At 46.3% G+C, this 11390-nt stretch overlaps 4 protein-coding genes across 4 annotated transcripts; 1 reads left to right on the top strand and 3 right to left on the bottom strand. All coding sequences in view use genetic code 12, as the record gives it.

Moving 5' to 3' along the window:
* Positions 1 to 379: 379 nt before the first annotated feature.
* MET10 (sulfite reductase subunit alpha) lies at positions 380 to 3703 on the top strand (the record flags this gene model as incomplete). The annotated part of the gene is made up of 1 exon (XM_001484562.1): positions 380 to 3703. One exon carries the CDS (start codon positions 380 to 382, stop codon positions 3701 to 3703), a length of 3324 nt encoding a protein of 1107 aa, XP_001484612.2.
* A 172-nt stretch (positions 3704 to 3875) lies between these two features.
* Positions 3876 to 5273, bottom strand: PGUG_02340 (uncharacterized protein; the record flags this gene model as incomplete). The annotated part of the gene is made up of 1 exon (XM_001484561.1): positions 3876 to 5273. One exon carries the CDS (start codon positions 5271 to 5273, stop codon positions 3876 to 3878), a length of 1398 nt encoding a protein of 465 aa, XP_001484611.1.
* A 733-nt stretch (positions 5274 to 6006) lies between these two features.
* Positions 6007 to 7233, bottom strand: PGUG_02339 (uncharacterized protein; the record flags this gene model as incomplete). Its single annotated transcript, XM_001484560.1, has 1 exon — positions 6007 to 7233. One exon carries the CDS (start codon positions 7231 to 7233, stop codon positions 6007 to 6009), a length of 1227 nt encoding a protein of 408 aa, XP_001484610.2.
* Positions 7234 to 8102: 869 nt separating this feature from the next.
* MSU1 (Msu1p) lies at positions 8103 to 11390 on the bottom strand (the record flags this gene model as incomplete). The annotated part of the gene is made up of 1 exon (XM_001484559.1): positions 8103 to 11390. The coding sequence occupies one exon, from the start codon at positions 11388 to 11390 to the stop codon at positions 8103 to 8105; it is 3288 nt and encodes a 1095-aa protein (XP_001484609.2).

Below are 11390 nucleotides of genomic sequence, written 5' to 3'. Positions count from 1 at the left end.
CACCGTGTCAATTGGACTCGTTGAAAGTTGAGGTGGTTTGTTCTTTTCATGGTTTTTAGTAGTAGTTGCAAATACAGTTGCAGCCCCAATAAATGCCCCACCAATGGCTGCGAAAAATACTGCACGGTTCAGCTGGACACCACTTTTAAGTCCCGTACCTGAAATTCCGCGTCCAAAAGTTAATTTATGTCTCAAATGCCGGGAAAGTATCCGATTACCCCTGAAAAGCATAATGGATGAAAAAGAGATGGTGACATCAGCCACAGTACAACCTTGACATAAGATCCGGATCGGTTACATAAGCGGGAATCATCTCATGTCACGTGAAAATTGATAACGATTATTTTTCACAGCCAATTTCTATCTCTTCAACTACAACATGAGTCCCCATGCCCTCGCTTCGAGTGCATCCAGTGAGCATGGAAGCAAGGTTTCTGTGAGCTCCTCGTTCGCGACAGTCAAGAGCAATCCTTTTGGTGCCGTGGCCGATCCATCTCTGGTGCAAAACTCGAGTTATTTGTCTGCATCGACAATCATAAATCAGAGTTTGTATGCCATTAGTAGCAAGATTTTCAGTTACGAGGCACCAGGTGCGGAAAACTTGTTGGATGCCCATTTGCAGCTTTGGTCCCAACATTATGGTCGTCAGAATGCTTTTGGAGTGGTTCCTTTTTTCCACAAGTTCCAGGTTAGATCTGGAGCTGCGAATGCTATTTTGGGATACTACAGTAAAAATGGAACCTCGGGTCAACCATTGTCTACGGTTGTTCCTGCCAATGCTTTGGTGTACATGAGACCAACTTTGACCACTTCGAGGTCTGGTGACCTTCCATTGTCTCTCAATGTGAGTGCCATTGATTACGATGAACAGACCAATTCGCTTGTATCCAATTATATTAGCGCCTTGTCTGTGGCCCGGTCGTTGGAGTACCCAGTTATCAGTCCTGTGGACTCAACCAATGGTTTGGAATTGCAACATTTGACAGTATTGAACCACTTTATCGCCGCGATGTCTGGAAACCCATCGATTTTATTGGCCGATGGACCTGAATTTTCCAAGACTTTTACCAGATTCGATGGCTTGTTGCCGTACTCTGATTTGGGCTCTCTCTACCAAAACTTGTTGGCAGGTGCAAATGCCGAATCCTCGGATCTTGTTGGTTACGCTTTGGACAGATTGAATACCATCGCAGGCACTTCCTACTCCCAATTCGAGTACTCCGGTTCCATCTCCCCAAACGTGGTATACGTCGTGTACGGTGCACACGAAGCTACTCAGCTCTCCTCCGTTGTGGACCGTGTTGGAAACATTGCAAAGATTGGTCTCATCAAAGTCAGGGTACCTTTACCTTTCAACGCAGCCAAATTTGCATCTGTGGTTCCTTCGTCAACTAAAAAGTTGGTGGTTTTGAGTCAACACAACGTCTCCAAGAATGTGTCTACTTCGTTGAAAGCTGATGTGACTTCGGCTTTGTTTTTGAGTGGTCGTTATCACACTTTGGCTGTGGACGGATTTTCATATCCTTTAGATTTTGTTTGGAGTCCAGTCACAATTGCCAAGCTTTTTGCTGAATATGATTCTTCATGGAACCCAGCTGCTGCTTTGGTTGAGCCAGATTACTTTAAAGACGAAAACATTACTGCCAATACTTCTCCAGAAGGAAAGTACTTGGTATGGGGACACGACAATGGAACGTTTGTCGAAGTTTCTAACAAGGTTGCCTTGTCGTTATCTTTGGATGAGAAGAAAAAGGTGTTGATCAGAAATAAATTTGACAATTCCCGTGGTGGTGGCTTGTTCCAGGCCCAGATTACTTGTGCTCCCAAGGTTGTTGGAGCCTCTACCGTGGATTCTGCCGATGTAATTTTGGTCGAAGATGTTTCTGTTCTTGCCAACTACGATGTTTTGGCCACGGCAAAGCCTGGTGCTACCATTTTACTTGGTAACAAGAAACCTATCAAGACCTCTATTGAGGAAGATGTGGTTCCTAAACTTCCAACCGGTTTCAAGCGTGGTTTGGCAAAGAACCACAACAAGTTGGTTTTGATAGACTTCTCGATTGTGGACGATCTTGATCAGATCAGTGACTCAACAAAGGGATTCTCTGAGGACTTCTTGACCCAGGTTGGTTTCTGGCGATCCGCATATCCAGAATTGAATGGGTTCATTGTCAACAAGCTTTTGCAAGCAAATGGTAACAGTTTCGAATTGTTGGCTGCTGTGCTTGACAAATTTATTGCTACGGTCGATGAGAAGCAAGGCTTGAAGCCAGTTGAAGTTGCCAAGGAATGGGGCAACTTACAAGATGAAGTCGCTGAAAAGGAGGAGGAACAAAAAGAAAAGGAGGAAGAACAAAAAGAAGAGCCTGAACAGCTTCCATTTTTCCCTACTGAATCGTCCTTCTTTCCTAACCCACGCATTGTCACTGAAGACGCTGAGGAAACTGTTGACGGTACCGCTTCGGATTTGGCTAAAAAGTTCACTTTTGCTGAAGCTTACGATGTGAAGACCGATCTTCGTCCTGACTTGCCTGTCAAGAATTTCGTGGTCAAGGTCCAGGAGAACAGAAGATTGACTCCTGCTGAGTACTCGAGAAATATTTTCCACATTGAATTTGACATTAGTGGTACTGGGTTGACCTATGATATCGGTGAAGCGTTGGGAATTCACGGCAGAAACAATTCTGAAGCCGTTGAAAAGTTCCTTGAGTTTTATGGCGTTGATGGTGATTCTATCGTGCAAGTCACAAGCAAGGAGAATGCCTCGGTTCTTGAAGTTCGCTCAGCTAGACAGGCGTTATACGACAACGTTGATTTCTTAGGAAAGCCTCCCAAGCGTTTCTATGAGGCATTGGCAGAGCATGCTACCAACGAGAAGGAAAAAGCCCACTTGGAGAAATTGGCAAGTTCTGAGGGTGCTGAAGAGTTGAAGAAAAGACAGGATGTCGATTTCGATACCTTTGTGGATATTCTTGAAGAATTTCCCTCGGCAAGACCATCATTCTCGGAGTTGGTGAGAATCATTCCTCCTTTGAAGAGAAGAGAATACTCCATTGCCTCGTCGCAAAAGCTTCATCCCAACGCAGTTCATTTGTTAATTGTGGTTGTCGACTGGGTTGATCCTAAGGGCCGTTTGAGATATGGACATGCTTCCAAATACTTGTCAGATTTGAAAATTGGAGACGAATTGGTGGTTAGTGTTAAACCTTCGGTTATGAAGTTACCACCTTTGTCCACTCAGCCTATCATCATGTCCGGTTTGGGTACTGGACTTGCTCCATTCAAGGCATTTATTGAAGAAAAAATCTGGCAAAAGCAGCAAGGTATGGAAATTGGTGAAATTTACTTGTACATGGGATCTCGCCACAAGAAAGAAGAATATCTTTACGGTGAACTTTGGGAGGCATATAAAGATGCTGGAGTGTTGACCCATATTGGAGCTGCTTTCTCGAGAGATCAACCTCAAAAAATCTACATTCAAGACAAAATTAGAGAATCAATTGAGCCACTTACCGAAGCGTTTGTTGAGAAAAATGGTTCGTTTTATTTGTGTGGTCCAACATGGCCAGTTCCTGATATCACCGCTTGTCTTCAAGACATTGTGACGAACGGAGCCCGCAAGAATGGAACAGAAGTCAAGGAAGTGGCCAAGGTTGTTGAGGAGTTGAAGGAAGAAGGACGTTACATTTTAGAAGTTTACTAGATGGAGTACAAAGTCTAAGTGTATTCGAAATAAATTGTTTTATGGTACAATGAATATAGTACATTGTAAATCCTGTAAGGATATGAAATCAAGCCTACTGAAGGTGGCATAGAATAACATAGTTGCTCACTAATGTTGTAGGAGCGAAGAATCTATCATAAAGGTATCAAAATTAGAAGAGTCCAACCAATGGAATCAAGGCCAAAGCCAAGAAAGACTTGGACATACCAGCAGCGGCAGCCTCGTAGGTGGAAACTGAGGAGGCTTCAGCAGCGGCAGAGCTTTGGTGAACGGTAGCAATGACGGTAGAAGTGGTGTCCTGTTCAGGAGCCTCAGTGGCAGGAGCCTTGGTGGCTGGAGCAGAGGTACCTGGAGCTGAGGTAGCTGGAGCCTTAGTGGCTGGAGCACCGGTGCTTGGGGCAACGGTGGCAGGAGCCAAAGTAGTTGGAGTCTCAGTAGCTGGAGCAGCAGTGGCTGGGGTGGAGCTGTTGGTGAAACCGGTTGGGACGGTCACTGGGGCCACGGTGGACGGGATGATGGAGGTAGCACACTTGTTGCCTTCACAAGAGGTGACGGTAACGTAGACAGTGCTCTCCTTCTCCTCAGAAACCGGGCACACAGTGGTGTAAGCGGTAACCTCGCCGTTAATAGTGACGGTGGTAAGGGTTTCCTTACCTGGAACAACGGTTTCAGAGCACTTGTTGTCGGCACAAGAAGTCACGGTAACAAAGACGGTGCTAGTACCTTCAACTTCGGTGCTGGTACCCTCCTCGGTGAGTGGGCAGACGGTAGTGTAAGAGGTGACTTCACCATTGACGGTGACAGTGGTGAGAGTTTCCTTACCTGGAACGGCGGTCTCGACACACTTGTCCTCGTTACAAGAGGTGATGGTCACAATTTTGGTGGAAGTAGCCTCCTCGGTAAGAGGACAAACGGTGGTGTAAGAAGTGACCTCGTCATTGACAGTGACGGTGGTAACGGTCTCCTTACCTGGAACAACAGTCTCAGAACACTTGTTGTCGGAACAAGAAGTGATGGTAACAATAAGAGTGTTAGTTTCAGTAGCGGTGGAGGTGGCAGGAGCAGCAGTCACGCTAGAACCAGAGGCGGAGGAAATGTCAAGCACCTGGAACTTGTGACCATCGACTGGAGTACCGTCCAAAGTCTTCAACGAGTCAGCCAAATCGGAGGCTCCATCTCTCTTGTAGGCATCGAGTCTTCTCTTCAAGGTAGAGTTGGAAGCTGGGGACTTCTCGGCGTGGACGTGGTACAAAGGAGCCGCGTCAGAACCGTACAAAGATTTGGCAGGCACGGAGATGATACGGCCGGCATTGACAATGTCGTTGAAGTATCTAAAGTTTTGAGCAATGGTGTAGTAGAAGTCAGTCTTGTACTCTTCAGGAGAAGTGTACTCAAAGCTGACTGGCAACGAGTCAGGAATTGGGAATTGACAGTCACCAGTGTCGAGGTCGACGGTAGAAACGGCAGTACCATCAACAACACAGGCCACATCTTTAGCGGCGGCAACAGCAGCAGAGGTAGCGAGGGCCACCACGGAAGAAAATCTCATTTTGAATTTTTGCTGGTTTTAAAGAAAGTGTGCAAAAACGCTAGTAGTAAAGAATGACTAGGTGAGAAAAACTGAGGGTTGAGGACGCCGCCACCGCATTAAATACCGACCGATGAAACAGATGCGCCGGTTGGCTGCAAATTGCTGCACAACGCGAAATCTCTCGGCACGCCGCCGCACTGGGTGCGCGAGTCCCCCTTGTTTTCGCGTTTTAGCGCGCCGAACGGGCGATTGACGAGAAATTGTACCTGAAATTTTGCAGTAGTGCGGTGTCAGGCCATTGTTAAAGGGGAAGCACGAGATGAATTCCAGAAGTAATAAGGGCCATTATTAGGAACGTTGTGCATCGGTTACGGACCATTGTGGCCGATGAGATTTGTTTATTTATTTGTTTACCTCCGGTTTCGGAGTCAAAGTTTGTTTGTTTCCGGGGGAAATTCATCCGCGTTTGACTCCTTCCTCAGAAGCGTTCCTCGTCTTGGTTCACGTGGGCTTCGCGCCAAAACCGTAGTCGGACTTGGCAGGCCGCAGCACCACGGTGGCTGCGAAATGCGAAATGCGAATGCGAACTTACTATTTTGCTTCTACAACTTCTGGGTATATATGTATTAGAACGTAAAAGTAAAACCGGAACCGAAGAGACAATGCCTAGGAAATTAAGCCGTAGCTAGGAAAGGACTTTTAGAAGAATGATATCATAACCGAAATGAAAATTGTACAGGATCAACCGAACCTAAATCAAAGCCAACAAGGGCATCAACAACACGGAAAGCAACGAGGCTCCGATGAAGCTTCCAGAAGCCTCGAACGTGGAAACGGAAGCTGCGGTGGTGGCAGCGGAGGTGGACTGGCCAGCAACGGTTGGTGCCTTGGTGGCAACACCGGTAGATTGACCGGCTACAGTTGGGGCCTTGGTGACAATGGTGACGACCTCTCCACCAGGTGCGGTCAGAACAACGGTAACTTTGCCGGTAGAAGCAGCCTGGGTAGCCTTAGTGACTGTTCCGGTAGTGGCAGCTTTGGTGGCTGTGCCTGTTGGAGCAGTCTCGGTGACTGGACACCAGGTGACATACGAGGTGACGGTGCCCTCAATTTCGGTGGTGGTCCATCCGTGAGTGGCAGGGGCAACGGTGGAGTGGCACTTGTCTTCGTGGCATGAAGTGACAGTGACCCATTTAGTCTTTTCACTCTCGGAAACTGGGCACCAGGTGGTGTAAGAAGTGACTTCTCCGCCAACAGTAGCGGTGGTTTCACCCAAAGTAGCAGGAACTGCGGTCTTGGAACATTTGTTCTCGCTACACGAGGTGATGGTGACGATGGTGGTGGACTCCACGGTAACAGTAGGAGCAGGAACGGTGGTCTCGTGGCATACGTTGTCGGAGCACGAGGTGATGGTGACAATGTCAGTGGAAGTGTTGGTCTCAGTAGAAGTGGCTCCAGAAGTGGTGGTAGCTTCAGTGCCGCTGCTTGAAGCTACAGCAGGGTCCACAACAGCGAAAGCCAAGCTTGGAATTTCGGTTCCCTCGAGAGTCTTCAAGTGCGCAACCAAGTCGCTTTCCTCATCTCTTTGGTCAAGAGTAGGAATGGCTGCGAATCTCTTGCGCAAAGCTCCGGTACTGTTTGAGGGAGAGTTTTGCTGCGAGAAGATCTGGAAGAGCGGGAAGTCTCCAAGGCCATATAAGAATCTGGCAGGAATCACGATGCTGCGGCCAGCACCAGTGATGTCGGTGAAGTATCTTACCGTGTCAACTACGGCGAAGTAAAACTCAGCAGTATAGTCCTCTGGAGACGAGTATTCCCAGATAGCAGGCTGGGAGGCAGGAATGTTAAAGCTACAGGACCCAGTGTCCAAGTCAACAATGGACTGTTGAACACCTCCAACGGCACAGGCAACATCCTTAGCCACGGAACCTCCAATTAAAGCGGCGACTGCAACAGTCTTCGAAAACAATGAAACCATAGTTGAAGCGAGTGAAGGTTTACAATGTACGGGGCTGCCCTAAATCCGCAGATATATATATTGTCCGATCTGCATTTATTTTCGTGTTAACGAATTCGCAACCAAACCAGCCATGGCAAAAACGTTGTGACGCAGTCGGTGGGGCGTACCGCCCGAAATCGGCCCATTTGGGACTGCGCAACATCATATCCGTTGAAATCGCGAAAAGTTACCACTGATGAAATATGGTCAGCTATTGTTGCAGTCTAATTTTCTGGAGTGTTCATTGTTTAAAGCTTAATCCATTTTCAGCCTCTGACGTCTTGTTTGTGTGCCACCTTCGTTGAAGCTTTTTTTGTACTAAGCCGTGAAAGGCTGGCTCGGATTAAGGGCCGCACGGGTACCCATGCACGTTGTGCATAAACCGCGAGATGCAAAAATACGACGTGCATAAAAAGGAGTAATGATTACCGTAAATGGACTTGAGCCCACACTTCACCAACACTTGGCGGGGGCGAGGTCCGTACCTTCGTATTACGGACTTGTTTGCCCTTGATTTGCGAGCAGGATAACGCGGGTTTTGGCCATAATAATTACGCATGCTTTTCACGTCAATTCATGCACTTTCGCGTCAAGCTAAAAAATACTTTGGCCGTTTTTAGCTTGGCCTCAATTTCATAATAATCAAATTAGGAAGGGACAACATCTTGCGAACGTCGTTATCTCCTGGAAAATATCACCCCACTCATCTCCGATAACCCCTTCACTCATTTTCCATGCTCGCAACCGTTGCGCTAAAATTATAATTACTCTCTATTGTTAAATATGCAATCGAGCCTATCTATATACATGCAAAAAAGAAAAGGTACCGCAAAGTGGAATGTTCCCTTTTACTCACTCAACCTGAAGCACACTTCATCTTCGATAAGATCGAGTTTGGATATCTCAAATGGTCCTTCAGCCACCTTTCCCACCGTAAATGTGCCATCTTTAAACTTTTGAATAAGGTTTGGTGTCGGTTCCAATTTGGCTCGAAGATTGTTAAACCCCACCACGTTGACGCGGACAACGCCAAATTGGGGGTGACTTCGTAGTAATAGCTGGAAATTAATTTTCTGGCGCTGTTCCCGCGTATATTCCCGGAAAAAAATACCCTCCCAAAACTTGCTCGAAGCAACTTGAACCTGCTTATTAATGAGTTCCCGGGCTTGTAGATGATGGCAAATGTAGTGTAGTTGTTCCAACAGTAACAATGGCTTGCCCAAAAAATACTCTTGGAATTTCCAGTGGTTGACCATATCTACGTACCTCCGTAATGGAGACGTAACTGTGGCGTAGCCTTCCACTCCCAACGCCTCATGCCGATCTCTTCCCACTTTGTACTTGGCTGACGTTAGCACCGACAATACTTGACTCGTTTCCTCGACTGACAATGGCGTCGCTGTTTCATATCTTCTTCTGGTGAGATTTTGCAACTGTTCCAAGACGCTCTTTTCCAAACTGATTTCTTGCGCTCGATGAACTAGCTCGATTCCATGACTGGATGCAAACTGGGAAGCGGCAGTGTTGGCTGCAACCATCAAATTGGAAACTAGAGTCTGCGACTTGGAGTCTGCTGCTTGGTCGGGATTTGTTCCAATGCTAATGACTGGGTACCCTTTATCGCCATGGGTGTGCTGGAGCGTCATTTCGTATCCATGTTCTGACTCCACAAGCCCTGGCTTGCCTTTTTGGGCATAACTCACCAGAACTGAAGACCTCGGTATATCTGTGTCAATTGCGTTTCCGGTGTATACCCGAGCATTATGGAGGAGCCGGGCTACATCGTACAAGTTGACCAAGTTCTTGGCATGCTCACAGCTTTTGGTGTCGTCACTTAAAGTTGGCGAGTTGAGCACCTCGTTCACCTTGGAATATGTAAACTTTTGAGGGAAATTGGTTGCGGTGCAATATCGAACATTGGAGCTGGTCTTGACCTGATTTGCGACCGCTTCAAGCACACTTTGTATTTGGTCGCCGTGGCTCTGCGGGTTTCGAAACTCTTGCAAAAGGCTCTTTGAAATCTCGAATTCTACAACAAACGTTCTTGTTTCGTTTGTCGACCCAAGACCACAAATTTCAGAAACAAACTTGGGAAGCATCATTATGGGGCCCTCAGGAAGATATGTGGTTGTACCTTTTTCAAATGCAACGTTGCTGAGGTTGGAAAATAGCCGAACATACGACGTGGGATCGGCAACATGAACCAGAATCTTGTAGTTGTTCTCATCGCTGGTGATTGCAATTCCGTCGTCAATTTCGTGGGCATGTTCCGAGTCTATACAGTAGATGGGAACGGGTCCAAAGGACTCACGGTGCAGCACAAGCGGATCTTCCGTTTGAAACTCTGTGTCTTCAATTTCTTCAACTCTTTGCTGATTTAAAGCAGTCGCACTTAGATAGTTGTAAAAGTCAGAATTGAGGTCTGATTTCAACAGAATTCCTGGACTTGAAGACAAAAGCGAAGCATTCCATGCGGACGGGTTCTCGATCCAGCTTTTGTCAACGGACTCATATTGCTGTAGCAATTCGTAGCATCGAGCCCGCGAGTATTCATATAAAAGAGGAACATCATCTTCACGGCGGTGCAACTGCTTGTCAATTAAACGAATCACCAGGACCAATTTTGCCTCGATTGCAGTATCATTGGTGAAATTTCCAGCCACATAGTCTCGAAAAAGCTGAATTACTCCCAAAAACTTGGAACTCATAGACTTCTTACCGTTGACTACACCCACAAAATCAGCTGCAAATGCGCTTTCTCCATTGCTGCTCATGAGAAGAGCCAACGTAGACTCAATAAGTTGTGCATCTTTCAAGGGTAAGACGGTTACACTCAATGGAGGATTACTTGAACCTTGCTGGTTCACCTTCCAAAGACGACCCTGGGTCCTCATAGCTATAATTGAAGCGAGAAACGTAGAAACATGAAAAGGTCTGTCCACAACATCTTTCATCTTTGGTACTAATTTTCCCAAATGAGAAGTGTCTTCTTCAAATTGGTGAAGTTTCTCGTCAATTGAGGCCTTGAGTCTACGGCAGAAAGTATCCATAGGTTCTTGTGGTACGTCAATCTCATCAAATAGTTGCAAGTACCTCAACATGTCAAAAATGTAGACAGTCTTGGGAGAATCCAAGATATCACCGTCTTCCGTATACTGAAGAGCTCGATGCAAAACCTCAAGTCTCCGAGAAATCTGGGGCACTTGGTTAAATGCTGATAAAGATATGCTGGTAAGGGATTTCGAGTACAGTTCACGAGCTGAAGTGGGCACGAAAAAGGTGTTCACATTTGAATTAGTGAGCAATTGTGACGACGCCAGAGCAACGATAAATTCAGTGTTGAGGTCGGAGTCTTCTGGCTCGCTTACATCTTCTTTTGTATTCTTTTCCCCAGCCTGCCTCATCAGCGGTGGAGCAGACTCTTCGGATCGAGAAAACGAAGCATCAGACACTCCTATGGGCGCAACATTTTCGTACTTGCGTTCGAGCTGAACGAACGTTTTGAGCGTCTCCACAAGTTCCTTGTCTATTACTCCAGGAAACCGCATTTGAATCATGAACTTGGACCCGTACACTATTTCACCTTCGTTGTTGATAAATGTATAGGCATTCGAGCCAATTGTCTCGGGCTGGGCAACTACTATGTATAATTCCATAGTATCGTCACTTAGTGTAACCAAGTCTCCAACACCTAGCGGCTTTGTTATTGAGTCTGGAGATATTGCAGCGTTATCCAAACACCTTTGTAGCTGATCGGTGAACTTTTTGGAATAGTTTTTGCTGAACTGTTTCTTCAATGATTCACTCCAATTCAGAGACGGTATTTCGTATCGTTTTTTCATTCTGTCTTCTGTGGCTTGTCTGATCTGCCGAAGTAGCTCTTTATTGCGTAAGTTTAAGTTTAAAGTGGTGTTTTCTGGATCATAATATGTACTTTTGGTTTGATCTAAAATCTCTCTAGTTGTATCTGCGGGTTCATTTGAAAGTTTTGTTTGGTTTGAGACCTTCTCGCGTTTATATCGCTGTTCGGTATCTCGCTTGGTGGTCCTAGTACTCGTGGCAAGTTGCCTGGTGCCTTGAAGACGCCATATTCGTTGCCGAATCATATAGTTGATGTTCGTACTTGCACTGATCAT

This window comes from Meyerozyma guilliermondii, genomic scaffold, assembly GCF_000149425.1.
Source record: "Meyerozyma guilliermondii ATCC 6260 scaffold_3 genomic scaffold, whole genome shotgun sequence".
NCBI lineage: Eukaryota > Fungi > Ascomycota > Pichiomycetes > Serinales > Debaryomycetaceae > Meyerozyma > Meyerozyma guilliermondii.
The sequence above is the reverse complement of the archived record's forward strand: the minus strand, read 5'-3'. Positions and strand labels throughout refer to the sequence as shown.